Source organism: Empidonax traillii, unplaced genomic scaffold (genome assembly GCF_003031625.1).
Source record: "Empidonax traillii isolate 1590-97213 ecotype Southwest subspecies unplaced genomic scaffold, ASM303162v1 scaffold37:size1818073, whole genome shotgun sequence".
Classification (NCBI taxonomy): Eukaryota; Metazoa; Chordata; class Aves; order Passeriformes; family Tyrannidae; genus Empidonax; species Empidonax traillii.
The window spans coordinates 1,205,596-1,229,111 of record NW_020955230.1 but is presented as its reverse complement, the minus strand read 5'-3'; the positions used below and the strand labels follow the sequence as shown (position 1 = coordinate 1,229,111).

Sequence of the window (23,516 nt, the reverse complement as noted above, 5' to 3'; positions counted from 1 at the left end):
ATGGCTGTGGAAAATGTATTTTATTGTACATGAATTTTAATATTGAAAGTGTGATTTAATTATGGAAAATTGTTCAAATTTTTAATTTAGAAATTACCACTGAAATATCAGTGATTTTTAAAAAAAGAGGTGAAGCAAATGGCAGGTTTATCATTAATGTTTCTTTAATATTGTTTTACCTAAAGCTTTGAAACCGTAGTATCAGTGAAGGTAATCTCCTGGAAATAGGTTGAAGGGTTATTTAAGTGCTTCTAAATAATCTTTCATTGCTTTCCTTTTATTAATGAAATACATTAGTGTATTATTTTGAGGTGTACGTTAAATTCTTGTCTTTTAAAACCAATATTCATTAATATTTATGACTTCTCTCTTTGGCTAAAAGTACTTTTATTTATTTACCATGGTCATTCTCCTCGTAATTTCCAACTGTAGCTGAGACATTCCCACTAGTAACTGGGGTTCCTAAAACTTCACACTACAGATTAGTAGCTGAATTCATATGCAAAATATTTTTGCTACTCTATGGAAGTAGAATTATTTAAATATTTCTGAAAGTGTCTTGTAAAGAAGATTTACAAGATCTTTATATGAGAAAGAATTTTGGTTTGGCTAGAATATTTCATTTGATTAAATAGTAAGCAGAGCCCATGATTTTGCTTGTGAAATACATTTAATCACCATTTGGAATTAAATTCTGTCATCCATATCTGATTGAGGCTCTGACTCTTAATTCTTACGACAGCTTTATTGTTTGGGAAGAAAAAACTTCAGTGCTGCTTTGGGGCTGAAAGCATAATGTATATAAATAATTGATGTATTGTTGCTGTACCATCCACCTTCAGAGGATGAGTTAGGAGTATTTCTGCACAATGTATTTTACAGAGAAGGAAGGAAGAGGGGATTGTCATATCTTGGCAGAGTTACCCAAATGGAAGATTCATTCATACTTCACCTGAGGCCTTACATTGAGGATTTGTAAAATACTGAGTTTTGCCTTATAAAAATACATAAAACATGCATATTCCTTCCTCCTGGAGGTGGATAGAGCCAGGGCACTCTATCTATATTAAAACAGCCATCTGGGGATTACTTGCTTTCAGTGCAAGTCCAGACAGAGAAAGAAGGTTTAATGGATTGGGCGTAACATTAATTTCTGATAAACTAACTCACTATACTTTGAACAATCAGTAGTCAATGGAGTGAAAAAAAATAAGTTTCAACCAAATAATTTGATTCTAACTGGCAGTCACTGTTAATTGAAACACTGCCAATTGAATGCAGGATTTTTCAGAATTCACGTATGTCCTTTCCTGCACCATCTTTCACCCGTCTTCTCTTTCCCATTACACTTATTACCCTCCTGCCTAAGTAAAAGTATTTTCAAACTTTTGTTTTGCAAGATTCATAAAGAAATTGGTTCAGATTGTTCGTCTTGTAAAGAAAATATGTCACAAACCTGGGAAAATTGCCAAATTGTCAGGGTAGATAGCAAGCCTGGTAAAACAATGAGTTAAAGACAGAAAAGTATAAAAGGAGAAAACAAGATGAAGTAGAGAGGAGATGATTTTGAAAGAGAAGGTTCTACACAGGAAAGGTCCACACAGCATTTCCTTGTCGTTTCCCATTTTGTTACATGAATGGCCACACCTTCTGTCTTTCACGTTAGTTTTTAGGAGCCAGTAAGAAATGCAGTTACACTTCATTGGGCATCCTGGCGTCCTCCAAGTAGCAAGGCTGCATGATGGCTCTGAAAGAAATAGTTATCTGAATTGACGTTAATACAGTTTGGGGGAAATGATAGAATAATTAGGCTATTTCTGTCTACACTGTGATACGTTTTAGTAGGTAGCGCTCCAAACCTATGTCATTTTTACATTCTTGGATCATGCTGAGCTTAATAATGGAGAATTCTGACATATACATTATGTTGAACCTGTAATCCTCTGAATGTATTTTGAGGTCAAGGTGATACAAAGGGATTGCTCTGTGTTAAAATCTGGGAATTCTTCCCATATTCTTAGCACTGCACGTTATTGAAGTGAATAATTGAGAAAATCCAATTTGATTTTCATTCTAAGCTTTCAGATTTTGATTTTTTCCTATAGTCAACAGAGAAAATAAGGGCTTGTTTACATGGGAAATGTATATTGGAATAAATTGTGTCAATTTAAATCATTCCAGTTATACTCATGTAGCATAATACTTCTGGAACCTGCATGAAATCTTCTGGATTCAAATGGGAGAGTGAAATGAGTATAATAATGTGTGTTTCCATACTCCAGCATAACTAGATTTTTTTTCTGTCTATACAAACACTGCATTAACTTATTCCTACCTTTTATTTATAGTCTCTTTTCAACTTCACATTTAAGATGTTGAACGGTATGAATACAAATACTCAGAAAGGAATATTCTCCTTTATAGTGCACACAGAAAACACAGAAATTATTTCAAAATGTTTTCCGTGGAGTTTTCTTCTGTGTTTTTTTTGTTTGTTTAAAGTTATATTGTAGATCCATATAGTTTGAAAACATTGTTTTGCAAATAAGGGCAATAATTTCATGAACAGATCTTAGGTTTTGTAGAGGATCAGAGAAAGACTGGTGACTACCTGAGTAAAACACTGTTCTGATACTAAATACTAAAAGTGTTCCCTAAACAAGTACATTTCTGAATTCTCCAAAGCGAATGGGAAGGGAGTGACATAACAAGGGGACCTTCAGAGACAGGAAACAGAGAAAAAGAAAGAAACAACAGCAAATAAAAGAAAAGTAAAGAGAATTAGTGGGAAAAGATAGTGAAAAAAAGGAAAAATGTAAATACACAAAACATACTAAAGGAGGACAAAGATGCTGATATAAGAGTCTTGCTAATACAGGTAGGAGCATACTATTTACAATAATTTCTAGGAAAATGGCATCAAGTAGTGCCAGCATTATGTTATAGTTTTTCATTAAAAAATTACTCAACGAATCAGAATTTGCTTTTGATATTGACAATTCAAATAGAGTCACTCCTTGTCCAGATCATTCTCTTGGTATTAGGCAGTTCTTGAATACCTAGCTTTGTTCTGAAGACGTACAGACCTATTCCACTACATAGTCAGACATAAAAATCGAGGCTGTTTTTTTTTTTTTTTTTCCCCCACTCTGTAAAAATTATTATTCAGGTTACAAAGTTCACTCCTCATTCTTGGTGAAAATAGTAATTAATCCGTTCCATTGAAAATACAATTCTATTGAGACTAAATCTCGGGAAAAGTGGTTAATAAAACTGGGTTTAACAGTGACTTCTTAAGTTATGTTGGGACAAAGAGGACTCAACAGAAGTTGATATTTCATTACTGTCAGTACAATTCATTCAGTGCTGAAACTGAATTAGGCAGTTGTTGCTTTTACTCAGACTTTGTTTTATACTGACTTGTTTGAATTTGTAGGGTTCTGCTGCTCGAATGGACCACGAGACAGCCAGTGTTATGAGCTCTAGTAGTAACTATTCTGTTCCTCGCAGACTGACAAGTCATCTGGGTACCAAGGTAACCGAAGATTACAAACCACAGGTCGCTAATGCTACATTTTTACTAATACAATAACCTCATTGTTTCTGCTAGTAGTACTAATGTTAGCTGAATGATCTATCCATACATAGTAATTTTATGAAGTTAAAATTTTAGGATACTTTTCAACTTTTAAAATATATGCACAGAAATTCCTTTTTTTTTTTTTTTTTTAACTTGTTGATGATCAGTTAAGAGTTGTTACAGTAAGGAACAAATGATTCCTAGAAGTTACTGGAAAATCTAACAATCTTGTGATGTTGATTTATAATCAGTGATGAAAATTAATCTTTTTAAGAGTACTTCTTCAAATACTTTTGCAGAGTCCAAATCCACAAAAAAATAAAAAGCAGTTGCCAAGAAATAAAATGGACCAAAAAAAAAATTACATAAGCCCTTCACAGTGTCTGTCCACAAAAGACCACAGTCAGAAGGATGTGAGGGGAAGAAAAAGGCAAAGTCATGAACCACTAGATCTCATACTGCCTCTGGAATCAGCAAGAGTGTGGATACTGTGGATAGTGTGCAGAGCCAAGTCTTCTTGGAAGACTTGTAGGAAGTCTTGGAAGAAGTCTAGGAAGACTTGGAAGTCTTCTAGGAAGCCTATTAGCTTGACATACTGTTAATTACTTTGAGCCTTAAAATAAGCATTATAATGTTGTGATTGCAATCCTGCACATCCCAGATGGAGGTGACATCAGCTCATCTATCCATGAGTATTTTCACTGCAAACTGTAGAACTCCCCAAAGCTACAAACAGTGGAAAAGCCTTGAAGGCAGGGAGTGGGATTCAGTGTGGAAGGATACAGGCAAAGAAATGGGTTGAATGGAGTGTGCTGTAGGGTAGGAAATGGTTAATACTAATGTCTGAGCAGAAGGGGAAGTGGTAGAGATTCTAAATAAAGGAATGTTTTTACAGATGCAGAAAGATGAGTCTGTAGGCAGCATGTGTATACAGAGACAGACAAACAGATTTTAGTTTTTCCCTTTAATACATTTGTTGCAACCTGGAAGCCTGATGTTCGTAGCTTCTTCAGCTTTATTCTCTGGCAAAAACTTTACCTTCCAAATGCAGTTAACAATGCATGGTAGTTGACAGTTGAAATATCTGCCAAGAGATTTGCATAAAGCAGATTAAATTCACTCTCCTTTAAGAATCAGAGCGGTTTGTTTTAATGCTATATTTGATTTTTCCCAGACCAGGAAGATAGGGTCTCCAGATTGGGATGCTACACTGTCACAAAATCGGCTCCTATTTCAGTGGGTTTTGCATGTGATCGTACAGTTTCACAGATTCTGAGACTTCTGTTGCCTCAGCAATCCTATAGTGTTTAGAGAAATACATGTTACCAGACTTGCTGCTTAGTGTACCTGCTGCTATTCATTTTTTTATAACTCGGTGTGTGTACTCATCTTCAGGCACATTTGAATTGTCACTGAAGATACCAAATAAAATCATTCACGGGTAGGGTAACGAGTGCAAATATCTTGTTATTAGTAGAAAACTTTGCCTAATGGTCCAAAGTCTCATTTCTTCCTTAGTTAGTGTATTCTAAAGAAACATACACACTGCAACTTCACAGTTCCCTTTGACAGTTTTTTATGCTGTGCTTTGACTTTGAATGTTCCTGTTTATCTTGGCTTTAGGAGTTTGGAGATTCTAAGTAGCATCTAAGATCATCTCCTACATCCTGTTATTCTACTAAAAGTTGACTAGAAGAATCAAGTGCATTTCTTGATTGAAAGCTATTACTGAGGAGTGGGAGGGAATACAAACCAAATAGTGCCTTGACCACAATATTACATGACAGCTGAGGGAATAATTCAAAAATTGCTATTTTTAATAAGAAATTTGGTTACTCCAAGTTAAATGAGTAATGCTGGGATTTTGTGGCTTAATTTAATTGGACAAATGCTCAGTATTTTATATACATTTAATAAGCATTTGGTTACTTTATTGGTTTTTAATCCCTGTAGATTTGAAAAAATATTAATTTAACTCTTTAGTGTTGCATTTGTTGTAAATAACGTGGTCCATATACAAGTCCGTTTCCTAACAAAAAAACTATCCGTTAGTTTGAAGTATTTTAAAGGAAAACTTTAAATACAGGGGATGTCAAATTTTTTTAACATAATGTAAACTAAAAATTTGTGTAATAATTCATATCCCTTGTCTAGAATAATTGTATTTAATACCACATAGCATAGGTTTTTACCAAAGAACATCTTTATAATAAAGTGTGATTCATACAGAACATAGTTTTCTTAAGACAGATATAATTTTAAAAGACATTTTGGTTTTCCCAGACTGAAGCAACTTCATCAGTATGTTTGTTTAATCTTTTTGTGCAATGGAAATCTGGAAGTTCTTGCTATAGGTCTTGTAGATTAATACAGTTACACACAGCTAGCACCCACTTCCAGCCACTTAACCAGTACGTGAAATTCATTAAGATTATGAATGCTGAAGTAGTTTCTAAATTAATTTCTAATTTAATTGTTTCTAAATAGCACCGTTTTTTGCACCATTAAATATGATTTTTTTTGCTCACATGTACCATTCAAACTTCATTTTAATTTAATGTGTGTTTTTAAAACGTAACTGTATTTTTAAAATCATTTGACCTGCAGGTGGAAATGGTGTATTCATTGTTATCAATGCTTGGTACTCATGATAAAGATGACATGTCAAGAACATTGCTAGCAATGTCTAGCTCCCAGGACAGCTGCATAGCCATGCGTCAGTCTGGATGTCTTCCTCTCCTCATCCAGCTTTTACATGGCAACGATAAAGACTCTGTCTTGTTAGGAAACTCTCGTGGTAGTAAAGAGGCCCGTGCCAGAGCCAGCGCTGCACTGCATAACATCATTCACTCCCAGCCTGATGATAAGCGAGGCAGACGGGAAATCCGTGTGCTCCATCTTTTGGAGCAGATCCGTGCTTACTGTGAAACGTGTTGGGAATGGCAGGAGGCACATGAACAAGGCATGGACCAGGACAAAAACCCAAGTAGGTTCTGCAAGACATATAAAAACATTTCAAGGATATACTGAAAAGAGTGAATTTACAGAAAGTACGACCTTAATCTGACTTCTTGTTGAATATATGCAAGTATTATTATACATATATGTGTGTGTATGTATTTTACCTTTTTTTAAGTGGAATTAGTATTAGGAAATAATATGTATTACAGGTATATTTGTACCCTATTGTACACTTTTTATTTAAATCATAGACCTTGGTGTGCTTTCAAGGTAGTAATTCTAGTAGTTTATATTTGTAATCTGTAAATTAATAATATGTTCTCATTCTGTTTTACATTTTAATGGATAAACAATCCCAAATTGCTTTCCATGCTGATGTATTCAGGATTTCTCAGGGAGCAGTTGGGGGGCAGGGGCGGGGGGAAGATTTAGCCTTCTGGATTGCTTAGCTGCTTCTCTGAATTGAGGACATTCTGTAAATGCTTTCTGTAGGTGTCCATGGCAGATGTACTACTGCTTCCTGTATGTTGGAGTTCACCACAAGAATAGGAGTGGGGCTCAGAACAAGATGTATCAATACCATTTCTGCATTATCCAAAATCTGTCTCACAAAACATGAACTTAAAAACTTGTAGGTTATGAGATAAGGTGTTCAATTAACCATTCATAATGTCATAGAACACCCAGAAAACCAGCTTCAGATTATGTGGCATATTATTTAATGCCACCAGAATATTTAACCATATTGATTTGCTTCACGAAGATTATTAGTGAGTGACGAGGTAATATTTTTATACTGCAAGTCATATTTCTTACTCCACACATGGATCAGGATTCTTCCTGGTTTGTGTTTCAGCAGAAAATGCGGTACACAGTTTTCTCAGTAACATTTTTAACTAATTGTCTGTTCATGGTTTACTGGGAAGATACAAACCCTGAACAAAACTGCAATTGATTTATTTTTAAGATTAGATTTGCTTTAAAAAACTTAAAATCTAGACAAAATCACCTAGGAAATACTAACTGTTACCTATCTCTGGATCAGTGCCTGCTCCAGTGGATCATCAGATCTGTCCTGCAGTGTGTGTTCTGATGAAACTGTCATTTGACGAAGAACACAGGCATGCAATGAATGAGCTTGGTAAGATCAGATGTATTTCTCTGACTTCCTCTGAGAAGCTTCCTGGAAACTCTGACATTCCTTGTGTTCCTCACTGGATATATGGCTTTTTTTTTTTTTTCTAGTAGTTTAAAGACATAATCATTTGTGTCAGATGTAAGTGACGAATGCAGTTTAAATTAACCACACCATTTCCCAGTAGATAAATAACTATATCAGTTACTGTTTTTCTGCCATGAATTACGAATTTCAGAAGACTAGTATTATTATGGAAATGCCTGCAATTTTAGAAGTATTGGACTGACAGTGGAGACTACTTCCCAGAGTGGGAGATTTTTTGTTGGTGTTTTGGTGAGGATTTTTTGTTCTGCATTGATTCCTGCTTGAATTTTTTAGTCCGTTCTGAGTAAGTTCTGTGCATGCAATTTTCCTTAATTTGCCACTTACCAGTATCAAGGAAAATACTGCATGAATTCTTCTCAGAAAATAAAATACGGTGATAATAACTAAATGGATAGTCTTTCAGATTTACTAAATAGACTTTTATGTACCTGGTGCAAGTCTGTCAGGATTTTGGCTGGATGGAATTAAAAGATGAGTGTGCTTCTTGCTTCTCATAATTCCTCCTGCTTTCATTTTCCCATGAAATCCCAATGTCATGTTGTCTTATCTTTTAGCTGCTGCTAGGCACAGGATTCAAGATCCAGAGGCAGCATTTAATGATTCAAATACCTTTTTGAGCATTGTGAGTTTCAGATGTTTGATATCTGTTCTGTACCTAAAAATGCAGATTATTCCTTGGTATGTATGAACTGTACTTACCATACTAGAGTACAGATATTACTCCTTTTCTTGATTGTTTTTTTCCAAAGGAGGTTTGCAGGCCATTGCTGAACTGTTGCAAGTGGACTGTGAAATGTATGGACTCACAAATGATCACTATAGTGTTACCTTGAGGAGGTATGCTGGAATGGCTCTGACAAACTTGACTTTTGGAGATGTGGCAAACAAGGTGAGGGCAGAACTGTAAACATGCAGTAATTTCAGTTCACGTGTTTGAATTACAGTTCTCAACACAGGTGATAAATCTTCAGGACAGGATATTGGGTTTGAGCTCAAGAAAGAAGTTCAAAATACTTTTGTCATTCCATCTTGTTCCTGACAGCACCACAAACTGAATGTTGTATCACTCAAGTATAGTATTGGCTCTCATATAAAATTAAATAACTTTTAGTTTGTCACTGAGAATAAGGATTTATCTATTGGCTTGACGTTTTTATGACCACTAGGTTAATATGCACATAATGTTTTCAGTGACTGCTTTTCTTCCAAGGATATTGAACTAAAACTGCTAATTGAGTCAGATTTTCTAAAGTTGTCAGTTATTTAATAATACTATAACTTCCTAGTGAACTTTTTCAAACCTCTTCAGCCTAGAGCTTGCTTTTAAATATTTGGAGCATTTCTGGCTCATGCTGGGCACTACTTCAATCATTGTAAGGGGAAATTGATTCTCCAATTTCTGAAAAGGGCCTGTCTTTCAAAAGATGGAAAGATCCGATAAATCCTTGCCCCAGGTTTTGCTAAGCTGTGGATCTTAAAATAACTTCATACTGAGAAGACTTATCTTTCTGCTCTAAAAGGAAGATACTTCAGGAGTGAATGGAAATAAAAGGCTTCAGAGAACTTGGGTTTTAAGTTTTAGACAAAAGTAAAGCATAAATCCTTGCTGCAAAACAACTTGCCTCACAAATATTGGCTCTTTACATCATCCAGTCAGTAACTGCTACAGGCTACTGGGTTTTTAGCATAAACTGAACTACTCTTGAGTTGTAAATGCACACATTGTTCATTTGAGAAGTAGTACACTTCGTGTGCATACTTCAGGTTGGAATAATTTTGTACATTTTCAGAAATTATTTCAAAGCCTTTCAGCTTCTTAGTAGTTACATTATTCTTAAAGAGTCATTCTTCAAATGTCAGAAGTGTTATGATGTCAGTTTTAAATACTCATTTTTTAAACTACATTTATTTCAAAAGAAAAAATGTGATTGTGAGACAGTAGGTATCTTATCTGGTGCATACTAAAGAAGGCTTCTAAAGTAGTAAAGTTCCTGATCATGTCCTAGACCTGTGGTAAAACATACAAGAATTTAGCACAATTTTATCACTTATGTATTGAAACAGATAGTTACATTAAGTTTTAGTAGTTGTAAAACAAAATATTTATTGTTGGCAACATCTCTTAGGAAGATTTCATTAAACTTCAGTTATGATTTGCTTAAAATATCAAAACGTGCAGAAGCAAGCCATCTAACCTGTCATTTAATACTGTTCACTTTCTTTTTTCTTCCAATTCGTAACAGGCTACATTATGTTCCATGAAGGGCTGCATGAGAGCTCTTGTAGCCCAACTGAAATCTGAAAGTGAAGACTTACAGCAGGTAAGATTCTTTTGAGATTAAGTATTTCTTTTGTCATCTTGTTTGCCTTAACAATGATGCAATGCTTGTACTCATTTCACCAATTAGGACTCACATTCTCCTTGTGAAAATTCTTACCTATGGGGTCATGTTCTGTGGTTTTTTTGGCTTTGGGGTTTTTTATTGTAACATATTGTAACACTATAAAACCTAAATTTTGTGACACTGATCTGTTAGTGGAAGTCCACTTTTAAAGTGGACTTTTTTACATGTTTAAAGGTAAGTGAGAGATCTTAATGTGTTCAGAGTGATACCTGAGCGTCTGTTCTGATGGCTCCTGCTGTGTAAAGAAAACAGTTTGAAAATAAAGTCTTTAGGAAGTGCTTATGGTCATCCTGAAAGTTGAGAGCACAGCACTTTTCTTCATTGGTATGGCACTTGTTTAAAGTAATTAAATATTAAATTATAATCAATTTTAATTAATGCATATTGTAAACAAACTGGAATAGCTCTTATAAAGGAAGCCCTTTTTTTCTTGCAGTATGAATGAATCATCAGATAGACCAGTTTGAAGTAAAATCGACTTTATTTCTTAAACATTGTTAACAAAAAATACTCTCCACTGCAGGAGGAACTGACTAGTTAAAATTGAGAAAAATATTAGAATTGTGATAAAGGTTAGTGGTAAACTTTGATATTGGTATACTGTGGCATCCCCAGGCCAGTACTTCTGGACTGGCCCGCATCAGTCCAAAAGGTGCAGACTTTATTCTGCTTACAAAAGGCACAGTGTATTTTAAAAAGACTTCAAAGAGCTCTATAAACATCAGTTAAAGTAATCATACCATCTGTGAGACAGGAAAGTGTTACTGTTCTATTTTCCAACTAGGAAATACTATATAAATCTCCCCTGAGATTAGATAACTCTTACACAGACATAAGAGTAAAGAACAAATCTGAATTTTTTGGACAAAATTTTCAACTGTTTTGGAAAGCATGAAGCCTCATTTCAGATCTCTGTTTTAGGTACCCACACACAAAAGCCAGTACCTTTGATCAAACTTGATATTGAAATGTTAGAACAGTCTAGCAGACAACACAACAACAAGCAGATTTTAGAGAAGTTTAGTTCAGGAGCTTAACATGGCTATTGTTAATTAGTCATAGCATTTGAAAAGTCCCAGGAGGAAAGTCTGATAACCTGCTAAAGAAGTAGCTACCTTGAGATACATTATTTTTCTTTCACATTTTGCAGGTCATTGCAAGTGTGTTGAGGAATTTGTCCTGGCGAGCAGATGTGAATAGTAAAAAGACTCTCAGAGAAGTTGGAAGTGTGAAAGCATTGATGGAATGTGCTTTAGAAGTTAAGAAGGTATCCTCTATAAGTGATTGAGATAAATTTCTGAGAGATTGCATGTATTTTACACATAACACAAATACTGTCCTTTTCCTGGTGAAAGTGATTGGTCAGACACTGGATGCGGTTCAGGTCTTCTTGCTTTGAAGAAGAGTAAATTTTAGGTGACATAGCAGCAGACCACAATGTAACAGTGGCACCCAAAACTACTACTATTGATTTAATTTTAATAATGAGGGTTGACAGCTTTTGCTTTTTAGTTTCATGAGCTGTGCTGTTGAATAGCCTTTTTTATAATTTTGCCATTTAATAAAACCTCTTTTGAGTTAGTGAATAGATAACTGCCACTTCTGTAATTTTTTAGACAGATTTTTGGTATCTGGAAGGGATTATATTCCATCCCAGAGTCTCCTGCCAGCTGGTCTTCAAGCCATTTCTATCATTGCAGCAGCAAAGAAGTATTGTGACACATATTTCTGAAACCTCTGGGGCAGGAAATATCAAATCCACAGCTGAAGGAAGGAGCAAAGCAAACAAAAAACCAAAAATATACTTTACCACCCCGGAAAGAAGAATTTGGAACACACACAGCTCCTTGAAACTAACTTAGTGTATTTCTGAGAGCTCATGTTCAACAGCTGAAAACTTCCCTCATTCTGTCATTTTGCTGTTTTCCTAGGAATCCACCCTGAAAAGTGTTCTGAGTGCCTTATGGAATCTGTCAGCACACTGTACTGGGAACAAAGCTGATATATGTGCTGTCGATGGTGCTCTTGCATTTCTGGTCGGCACACTGACGTACCGGAGCCAAACAAACACTTTAGCCATCATAGAAAGTGGAGGAGGAATATTAAGAAATGTTTCTAGTTTAATTGCTACTAATGAGGACCATAGGTAGGTATACTTCTGAAAATCTTCAGTGATTCCACATGTATATTTAATAGACATAGTTTCTATGACCGAGCCTTAATATGAATGCCTGTATTAAGGATAGTAATTAAGCACAGTTAATTTTTAATACACTTGATAAGGCAGGCATTTCACTTACATAACAGGAATATGCAAACAGATTAATAGCTGCTGCTTGTTAATGATGAATGTACTAAGATAATGTAGTAAAAGCTAACTATGCATGTTTGTAATAGGATTTGGTTAGCATTCAGATGAAAGCTAGTTGAAATAGGAGATAAATCTGCACTGGAGAATTCATGATTATCCTTCTTAAGGGCAAGACTTGCCTGTAGAATAATAGGTTTTTGTTTTGCTTTGTCTCTTATCCTTTTGAAATGCCACTTACAGATATTTGTTTTCAATTACTCAACACCAGGCAAATCTTGCGGGAGAACAGCTGCCTACAAACCTTGTTACAACACTTGAAGTCACACAGTTTGACAATAGTTAGTAATGCATGTGGGACCCTGTGGAATCTTTCTGCACGAAATGCAAAGGATCAGGAGGCGCTGTGGGACATGGGAGCCGTCAGTATGCTAAAAAATCTCATCCACTCAAAACACAAAATGATAGCCATGGGTAGTGCCGCGGCCCTGAGAAACCTTATGGCAAACAGGCCAGCCAAGTATAAGGATGCCAACATTATGTCTCCGGGATCAAGCTTGCCATCTCTTCATGTCAGAAAACAAAAGGCACTGGAAGCAGAACTAGATGCTCAGCATTTATCAGAGACTTTTGACAACATTGATAATTTAAGCCCGAAAGCTTCTCACCGTAATAAGCAGAGACATAAGCAAAATATATACAGCGAGTATGTCCTGGATGCCAGTCGCCATGATGATGGTGTGTGCAGATCAGAGAGTTTTAATGCTGGTAACATGACTGTGCTTTCACCGTATGTAAATACTGCAGTATTGCCTGGATCCTCCTCTTCCAGTAGAGGAAACACAGAAAGTTCTCGATCTGAGAAAGACAGAAGTGTTGACAGGGATCGAACAGTAGGTTTGAACACCTATCATCCAGCTGCAGAGAGTACTGGAAACTCCTCTAAGAGATTAGGAATGCAGATTTCTACTGCTGCAGCTCAGATTGCCAAAGTTATGGAAGAAGTAACAAGCATGCATATTCCACAAGAAGACAGAAGTTCTGGTTCCACTTCGGAAATGCACAGTTTGACTGAAGACAGAAATGCCTCAAGGAGATCAACCACTGCCCATACTCACTCAAATACATACTTCCCTAAATCTGAGAATTCAAACAGGACATGTCCTGTGCCTTACACAAAAATGGAATACAAAAGAGCTTCAAATGATAGTTTAAATAGTGTCAGCAGCAGTGATGGCTATGGCAAAAGAGGCCAAATGAAACCTTCCATTGAATCCTACTCTGAAGATGATGAAAGTAAGTTCTGTAGTTACGGTCAGTATCCGGCTGACTTGGCACACAAGATTCACAGTGCAAATCATATGGATGACAATGACGGAGAACTAGACACTCCTATTAATTATAGTCTTAAATACTCAGATGAACAGTTAAATTCTGGAAGGCAGAGTCCCTCTCAGAATGAAAGATGGGCAAGGCCTAAGCATGTAATAGATGATGAAATAAAACAAAATGACCAACGACAGTCAAGAAGCCAAAATGCAACCTACCCTGTGTACACTGAAAGTGGAGATGATAAACACATGAAATATCAGTCACCTTTTGGACAGCAGGAGTGTGTTTCTTCCTTTAGATCAAGAGGATCCAGTGGTTCAGATCAGAACAGGGTAGGCCCAGCTCTTGGAATGAATCAGAAAGTAAACCAGTCCTTGTGCCAGGTTGATGATTATGATGATGACAAGCCAACCAACTATAGCGAACGTTACTCTGAGGAGGAACAGCATGAAGAGGAAGACAGACCAACTAATTATAGCATAAAGTACAATGAAGAGGAGCATCATGTCGATCAGCCCATTGATTATAGTTTAAAATACTCAACAGAAGTTCCACCGCCTTCTCAGAAGCCATCTTTTACTTTTCCAAAGACTTCTTCTGTGCAACTCACTAAAACTGACCATATTCCCCCAAGCAGTGGGAGCACATCAACTCCCTCAACTGGTTCAAAGAGACAGACCCAGCTCCACCCAAATTCTGCACAGAGTAGAAGTGGTCATGCACAGAAGACCTCCTCCTGTAAGACTCCCTCTATTAACCAGGAAACCATACAAACTTACTGTGTGGAAGATACCCCAATATGCTTTTCAAGGTGTAGCTCTTTGTCATCTTTGTCATCAGCTGAAGATGAAATAGGACGTGATCAATCTACACGTGGTACAGATGCAAATAACACACTACAGATCACAGAACTAAAGGAAAACAGTGTGGCTCTGCCTACAGAAGGTGCAGTAAGTGAAATCACATCTACATCACAACACACCAGGACAAAATCCAGTAGACTTCAGACTTCTAGCTTGTCTCCTTCTGATTCCTCTAGACATAAAGCTGTTGAATTTTCTTCAGGTGCCAAATCTCCCTCAAAGAGCGGTGCACAAACTCCTAAAAGCCCACCAGAACATTATGTACAGGAAACACCACTCATGTTCAGTAGATGTACCTCTGTTAGCTCCCTGGATAGTTTTGAAAGCCGTTCAATTGCCAGCTCTGTTCAAAGTGAGCCTTGCAGTGGAATAGTAAGTGGTATTATAAGTCCCAGTGACCTTCCAGACAGCCCTGGACAAACGATGCCTCCAAGCAGAAGTAAAACACCACCGCCTGCTCAAGGGGTTCAAGTGAAAAGAGATGTACCTAAGGGAAAAGTACATAGTACAGAGAAGAGGGAGCCTGGTCCTAGACAGGCAGCTGTAAATGCAGCTGTTCAGAGAGTTCAGGTACTGCCAGATGCTGATACACTATTACATTTTGCCACAGAAAGCACACCGGATGGGTTTTCCTGCTCTTCCAGCCTGAGTGCTCTGAGCCTAGATGAGCCATTTATACAGAAAGATGCAGAGTTGAGAATAATGCCTCCGGTTCATGAAAATGACCATGGAAATGAGACAGAACCTGAACAGTCAGATGATACAAAGGATAATGAAGAGAAGAAAGGAGAGAAGCCTGCTGAAGCAGAAAAAGACATTCTGGATGATTCTGATGATGATATTGAAATACTAGAAGCATGTATTATTTCTGCAATGCCAACAAAATCTTCACGTAAAGCCAAAAAGCCTTCTCAAGCATCTGCTCCAAAAATACCACCTCCTGTAGCCAGAAAACCCAGCCAGTTGCCAGTTTACAAACTTTTGCCTTCACAAAGCAGACTGCAGTCACAAAAGCATGTGAGTTTTACACCAGGAGATGATATGCCACGGGTGTACTGTGTTGAGGGGACACCAATAAACTTCTCTACAGCTACATCTCTGAGTGATCTCACAATAGAGTCGCCCCCGAGTGAGTTGGCCAATGTAGACAGTGTGGGTGTGGGAGCAGAGTCAGGGGAGTTTGAAAAGCGGGACACCATTCCCACAGAAGGCAGAAGTACCGATGATGCCCAGAGAGCAAAAAGCTCAGCTGTGGCTTCCCCAGGCCTGGATGATGACAAAACAGAAGAGGGTGATATTCTGGCTGAGTGCATTAACTCAGCTATGCCAAAAGGAAAAAGCCACAAACCTTTCAGAGTGAAGAAGATAATGGATCAAATTCAACAAGCTTCTTCATCTCTGAGTAATAAAAACCAACCAGAAGGTGAGAAAAAGAAGCCAACATCACCAGTAAAGCCTGTTCCCCAAAATAACGAATACAGAGCACGCATAAGAAAAAGCACTGAGCCTAAAAGCAATGTGAGTAATGAAAGAGGCTACCCAGAGAACAGAGATGCAAAGAAACAGAACCTTAAAAATAATTCAAGAGACTTTCATGACAAATTGCCAAATAATGAAGAACGTGTAAGAGGAAGCTTTGCATTTGATTCTCCTCATCATTACACGCCTATTGAAGGAACTCCTTACTGTTTTTCACGGAATGATTCCCTGAGTTCTTTAGATTTTGATGATGATGATGTTGACCTTTCAAGGGAGAAGGCAGAGTTAAGAAAAGGAAAAGAAGCAAAGGAAATGGAAAGTAAAGACTGCTCTAACACAGAACAGTCTTCAAATCAGCAGCCAAATAACAGGACTCAAGTTTGTCAAAAACACCCAACAGGCAGAAGCCAGCCTAAAGCTTTCTCTCAGTCAACTAAAGATATTCCAGACAGAGGGGCAGCTACAGATGAGAAAATGCAGAATTTTGCTATTGAAAACACACCTGTTTGTTTTTCCCGCAATTCATCTCTTAGTTCCCTCAGTGATATTGATCAAGAAAACAATAACAACAAAGAAGGGGAACCTGCGAAACGTACCGAGGCTCCTGATTCACAGATAGAATCCAACAGACCACAGACTTCTGGTTACGCACCTAAATCATTCCATGTTGAAGATACTCCTGTGTGTTTCTCTAGAAACAGCTCTCTGAGTTCCCTTAGCATTGACTCGGAAGATGATCTTTTGCAGGAATGCATTAGTTCTGCTATGCCTAAAAAGAAAAAGCCCTCAAGAATGAAGGGTGAAAGTGAAAAGAATAATTCCAGAAATACTGGTGGCATACTCGCAGAAGATTTAACACTGGATTTGAGAGAGATACAGAGGCCAGATTCAGAACATGGTTTTTCACCTGATTCAGAGAACTTTGATTGGAAAGCTATACAAGAAGGTGCAAATTCTATAGTCAGTAGCTTGCATCAAGCTGCAGCTGCTGCATCACTGTCTAGACAAGCTTCATCAGACTCTGATTCTATTCTTTCATTAAAATCTGGTATTTCTCTAGGGTCACCATTTCATCTTACCCCAGACCAAGAAGAAAAGCCCTTCACTAGCAATAAAGGTCCAAGAATTATTAAGCCAGGAGAGAAGAGTACACTGGAGTCTAAAAAAGTAGAGTCAGAAAGCAGGGGAATCAAAGGAGGGAAGAAGGTGTATAAAAGTATAATCACAGGAAAAGCTCGCTCCAGTTCTGAAGTTTCAAGCCAGTTGAAGCAACCACAACAGACAAGTGTGCCTTCAATTTCACGTGGTAGAACAATGATCCATATTCCAGGAGTTCGAAATAGTTCTTCAAGTACTAGTCCTGTTTCCAAAAAAGGACCTCCACTCAAAAACATGAACTCCAAGAGTCCTAGTGAAGGCCAGAGTTTGACTAGTTCTCCAAGAGGAGCCAAGTCATCAGTGAAACCTGAGCCAGCTCCTGTAACGAGGCAGCCATCGGGATTAAATCAGAGCGGATCCAGTAAAGGACCGTCTAGATCAGGGTCTAGAGACTCCACTCCTTCCAGACCTCAGCAGCAGCCATTAAGCAGGCCTCTGCAGTCTCCTGGGCGAAACTCCATTTCCCCAGGAAGAAATGGTATAAGTCCTCCCAACAAACTGTCACAGTTGCCAAGAACATCATCTCCTAGCACAGCTTCAACTAAATCCTCAAGTTCAGGTAGAATGTCATACACACCACCGGGCAGGCAGATGAGCCAGCAAAACCTTACAAAGCAAACTGCCTTACCTAAGAGTACCAGTAGCATTCCACGAAGTGAGTCTGCTTCAAAAGGGTTAAACCAGGTTCTCAGCACTGGTGGATCAAACAAAAAGACTGATCTATCCAGAATGTCATCCACAAAATCTAGTGGAAGTGAATCTGACAGGTCTGAGAGACCTGTTCTCGTTCGTCAGTCAACTTTTATTAAAGAAGCCCCAAGCCCAACTCTGAGACGGAAGTTAGAAGAGTCAGCTTCATTTGAATCCCTGTCTCCTTCCAGGCCAGATTCTCCCACGAGGACCCAACTGCAGACCCCAGTTCTGAGTCCATCTCTTCCTGATATGTCTTTATCCACTCATTCAGCTGCCCAGACTGGTGGTTGGCGAAAATTAGCCCCCAATCAGAGCCCTTCTGCAGAATATGATGGGAGACCAGCCAAGCGTCACGACATAGCTCGTTCACATTCCGAAAGTCCATCTAGACTGCTGATCAATAGATCAGGAACATGGAAGCGTGAGCATAGTAAGCATTCCTCATCCCTCCCTCGTGTAAGCACTTGGCGAAGAACTGGAAGTTCCTCCTCAATTCTCTCAGCTTCCTCAGAGTCCAGTGAAAAGGCAAAAAGTGAAGATGAGAAGCAACATGGAAGTTCTCTCCCTGGACACAAGCAAAATAAAGAGAGCCAAGCACCAGCAAAAGGTACTTGGAGAAAAATAAAAGAAAATGAAATTCCTCAGATAATGAACGATCCTTCCTCAGGTGCCGCAAATGGCTCCGAGTCCAAAACTCTCATCTACCAGATGGCACCAGCTGTCTCTAAGACAGAGGATGTATGGGTGAGGATAGAGGACTGCCCAATTAACAACCCTCGATCTGGAAGGTCCCCAACTGGAAATACTCCCCCCGTTATTGACAGCGTTTCAGAGAAAGGGGGTATGAATGGTAAAGATCCTAAAGAGATTCAAGAAAAGCAAACCCCAGGGAGTGGAGGTGTTCCTGTTCGTACCGCTGGCTTAGAAAACCGTCTGAACTCTTTCTTTCAGATAGACAGTCCAGACAAGAAAGGCAGTGAAACAAAGCCTCTGCAGAATAATCCTGCTCCTGCACCAGAAGTTAGTGAAAGTACTGTAAGTGAGCGCACACCCTTCAGTTCCAGTAGCTCAAGCAAGCACAGCTCCCCCATCGGTGCTGTGGCAGCAAGGGTGACTCCCTTCAACTACAACCCGAGCCGCAGGAAGAGCAGCGTGGACAATAGTTCTGCTCGGCCCTCACAAATCCCAACTCCAGTGAACAACAGCACCAAGAAACGTGACACCAAGTCTGAGAATACAGACTCCAGTGGAACCCAAAGCCCTAAACGTCACTCTGGCTCTTACCTGGTAACTTCTGTTTAAGTGCAACAAAAGTTAAATAGAACTGTATTATATACAGCAGCTACTTAGAAACTTTGTTTCGAATGAAACAAGAAAAAATGGGGATTGATTTTTTTTTTTCCTGTTGTTTTCGTTTGTTGTAAATAGCTTTGATTCTTGTTAGATGGTCCTTGTTCTGGAAGCCATATTTGATAGTATACTTTGTCTTCACTGGTAATATTTTGCAGAAATACCTGATTGACAGTTTGGAATAAAATTGCTAACACAAGTATATTTGTATAGTATGTTTAACATGTATTAGCATCCCATCCCGTAATCCTTTGAATATTGCTTGTCATTGAAGTCATGGAATAATGCAGATAGAGAAGATACAGTCATACTGCTTTATCAGTAATTTCTAGATTACACACTGACTAAACTACATCAGGGAAGAATTGGTATTATTTATGCAAAAAAAAAATAGTCATTTTAGTATTTGTGAGTCCATCTAACCCAATAATTAATCATGTGGCTGTGAAATTCACAGTAATATGGTTTCCGCTGAACAAGCTTTCCTAGCCTGCTTTTCTGCATGAATGGAACTGATGGTTCATTTTATGAAGTAATGATTAACATTTCTGTGGTCACATAATGTGCATAGATAGTTATGGTGTAACAATTTACACTTTCTTTGTGCTCTGAAAAAAAAAAACCAACAAAAAAAACTGTGTAACTGTAAAACCTTGAACAAAAATATTTTATCTGAATTAGATTTTATCTTAAAGTAGGTAGAATTTTTTTGCTATGCTGTAACTTGTTGTATATTCTGGTATTTGAGGTGAGATGGCTGCTCTTTTATTAATGAGACGTGGGTCATGTCTCAACAGAGACTAAAATGAACATTTCAGAATAAATTATTACTATATGTAAGTTGTGTGTGTTACTTCTGCATTACATAAAAATACAGTATTTTATTTTGAGATGTCACCATATAATGTGTTGTATAATGCACTTACACTTAAGGCCTGATCCAGTAGTCTGCACCTCCAATATTTGTTCTTCCTTATCACTGACAAATGGCTGTTATAGGATGCTTTTAACTGCTATGGGATCAGGCCCTAGGTCTTCTGTAATATATTTGTAATTGAGACAGTTTCACACATCTCAGGTGCATAACAAGGCTAAAGGCAGGGTATTTCCAGTAGCCAAGCAGTATAATTGTTCTCATGACTGCAAGCCTGAAACAATATTGTATCTATAAAAATAATATTTGTAAAACAAAAGTTTTTTAATTGGGGATATAATGTAGAATGTGAAATAGTGACTATAAGATAAAATTTAATTCTATTTGCTATCTTTATGCTTTTTTGTTTAATTTATTTTTTAAGAATTATGAACGGGAAAATATTGCAAGAATCCCATGGCAGCAAGAAATTTGTTATCTTAGTAGAAAAAGAATTATGCACAAACAGGGCATTTGCTGCCTCAAACCTTTTCGATGCAAATATAGATTGTGCTAGAACAATGCCGAAAAAAACAGATTTGTGCTTTAAAAACACAGTCTGAATTTAGATGAAAATTGGTTTAAACTACAAACATGAGAGAACAGAACATTAACCATTCAGTGCATTTTTGAAAAAAACATGAAATGGTTTGTTAGTTTTGTTGTATCTCAACTGGACTGTTCTAAAATTAGCTTTCTAAATACTGCATATTTAGAACTGAGAATGCCCTGATTTCAGGAAGCCCTGAAACAGAGCAATTTACCTTTATAGTAGCTTTAACACAGTTGCAGAGTGTATCACTTCTGTGGCTTTTGTACTTCTGATATTCAAATGAGTCAATTGAACTCACTGTAAGACGTGCTGATTTATGAGTAGAATCAAGATACTATCAGCAGACAGAAGTCAATTTATATGAAAGCCAATACCAAAATACCTGTTGGGCAGAAGTGGTATCTTACTTGCTCTTTTGTTCTTTGCTTCCTGTCAGATTTGTTTAGAGATATGCCATGTTCTTGTACCACCTGGTGAACCTGTTAACAAGCAGCAATCCTCGTGTTAGCATTTGAAATATTTTGCATATGGTATCTTCACAAAGCTTCTAATATGAATATTGGTGTCCTGTTAAAGATGATACAGAGAGAGATTATGTGATGTGTTCCAAGTCAGGACTTCTTGTTGGAGTAGAATACAGATCTTTGAGTTTTAAATGAAACACCACTTTTCTTGTCAATTATGTGATACTTTTTTTGTGCTGGGCTTTTAACAACTAACACAAAAATACACTACGTAATCCAGAATAGTTGTTTAACACCGGCATTACCTATTTGTCCTGTCAATTTAAGAATTAAAGTTAAACTCAGTCTCAGTAAAGAAATACTGATTTCAGTTCAGTAACTGAAAAATTACTGAAATCAGTTTTTTAATCAGAAGATAAGGTGAAACCGTAAGTAATTGTATGCGTATCAAACACCAGAATGTCTTTGAAAATTGTAGTGGCTTCTCGATATAGTCATGGGGATACTTCATGATCATTATAATTGGGAAGTTTCTCTTAGTATCCTCATAAGTAACCTATATTTGTAGCAAAGATGGGCTAGAGAAACTTTCCAACTATAAGGGTAGTGATACACTAAAATATGCTTCCCATGGGAGTTGTTAAATTTCCATTATAGAAGTTTTAAGGAGAGGTTTATGAAACATCTCATAGGGATGGACTGTAGTATATTTCATATTGCCTGTGTGCAGAGATGGGCTTAGGTGATCTTTTGAAATCTCTTCCAAATCTACATTTCTCTGATTCTTTATCTAAAACACTTAGTATCCACTAAGAGCCTTTCAGAATATTTAAAGACATCCGTGATGTTTGATTTATGATGGGGATATAAATTTCTGTTCTAAGCTAAACTATAAAAACAGATCCCAGAAATATAAAATCAAAACCAAGAAAAATTATTACAGTAAGTATATTTGGTCTAGGATTTTTTTTAATTATTTCTATATTCATGATAGATTTGATTTATGCTGCTAAAGATTTATTGTTCTTGGTTTCATTTGTAAGAAGTTGCCACAGCCGGTAAGAGGACATCATTTATGTCAAGGCAAAACAAAGAAAAGCAAGGAGCTAAGGAAACCAAGACTCAATCTACTCTTCTTCTGGGATGCACTGCCTTTCTTTCTACCAATTTTGGGTAGACCTTTTTGTTACCTGAGCTCGGACTTTTAGTTAGTCTTTGAATTCGTTTATCATATCCAGAACATACTAAACTTCTACTTAGAAATCAGTTTATATTGAAAAGTAACTCATAAAGCTCATTTCAGACTGTCTTACAGCTTTGTCCTCTTGATGTGAAAAGCGGAAATATGACCTCCCCACAATTTGTAATTAGTCACTTTTTAAAATGTACCTCCATTTTAGTTTCCTGCAGTGTGCCACAGTTGAGGTTACTGCTCAGTTTCTGTGAAAGGTCTTCTGACTAATATTACCAACTTTAAACAGGGACTAATCTAGTTCTGTTTTTCATGTGCACTTCTCTATCAAGAGTATTTTCCCCTGAAAGCTTAAAAATAATTCTAAAAACTCTGTCAGATATGACAGCTTAAAAATTGAAAGCCTTGCCACAGTTTCCTGATGAGATTGAAATATTGTTTCAAGCAGGATTTGGCTGCAGAATACAAGTAGAGTTTAAGCTATAAACTTCAGTAAGCCAAGTATTCTTCAACTAGTACTAGACTAGTACTTTTGATGACTGGGGGAAATTGGCTGCTGTGTCTTCTTTGGTGGAAGAGGAGGGAAAGAAAAGGGATGGTTTTAGAGATAGTTAGTTACGTTGTCCTAGGGATGTACTTCCCTGTCTTCCTTAGTAAATTGCATAAGCTGCACCAAAGAGAGAACAGCTTGTGCAAAATTAATGAAGTTTGATTTTGAAAGTATAGCAGTAGACCGTGAAACTGAAAAACCTTTGTTTGGTTATCTGACAACTGAATTATTTGATGGTTAGTATTTCATAGCTGTCCATCCCCCTGTCCCCTTAACAGAAATGGGTATTACCAAGGAGATAAGTGTATTAGCATCTTTATTCTTCTTAAGGGTAAAGATCCATGCCATTTCTAGAATTGGAGGAACGGGATGTGCTGTTGAAAGAAGTTTTCTTCTCCGTTCCATGCTCTTGGCTGTGAATCCTGGCTCTCTTGTGACCTCTCAGGAGACTTGCTCACTTCTTACCTCCCCC

General features: G+C 37.4%; 1 protein-coding gene across 1 annotated transcript in view; it reads left to right on the top strand.

Annotated features, from left to right (window-relative positions):
- The window catches only part of APC (APC, WNT signaling pathway regulator), an 83,317-nt gene extending 63,105 nt beyond the window's left edge, over positions 1 to 20,212 (top strand). Inside the window, exons 8-15 of the mRNA XM_027878038.1 lie at positions 3,437 to 3,535; positions 6,188 to 6,566; positions 7,587 to 7,682; positions 8,534 to 8,673; positions 10,028 to 10,105; positions 11,340 to 11,456; positions 12,121 to 12,335; positions 12,769 to 20,212. Coding sequence (XP_027733839.1) covers positions 3,437 to 3,535; positions 6,188 to 6,566; positions 7,587 to 7,682; positions 8,534 to 8,673; positions 10,028 to 10,105; positions 11,340 to 11,456; positions 12,121 to 12,335; positions 12,769 to 19,324 — 7,680 coding nt within the window. The 3' untranslated portion in view covers positions 19,325 to 20,212. The remainder of the gene's footprint in view (positions 1 to 3,436; positions 3,536 to 6,187; positions 6,567 to 7,586; positions 7,683 to 8,533; positions 8,674 to 10,027; positions 10,106 to 11,339; positions 11,457 to 12,120; positions 12,336 to 12,768) is intronic.
- The last annotated feature ends 3,304 nt before the right edge of the window (positions 20,213 to 23,516 follow it).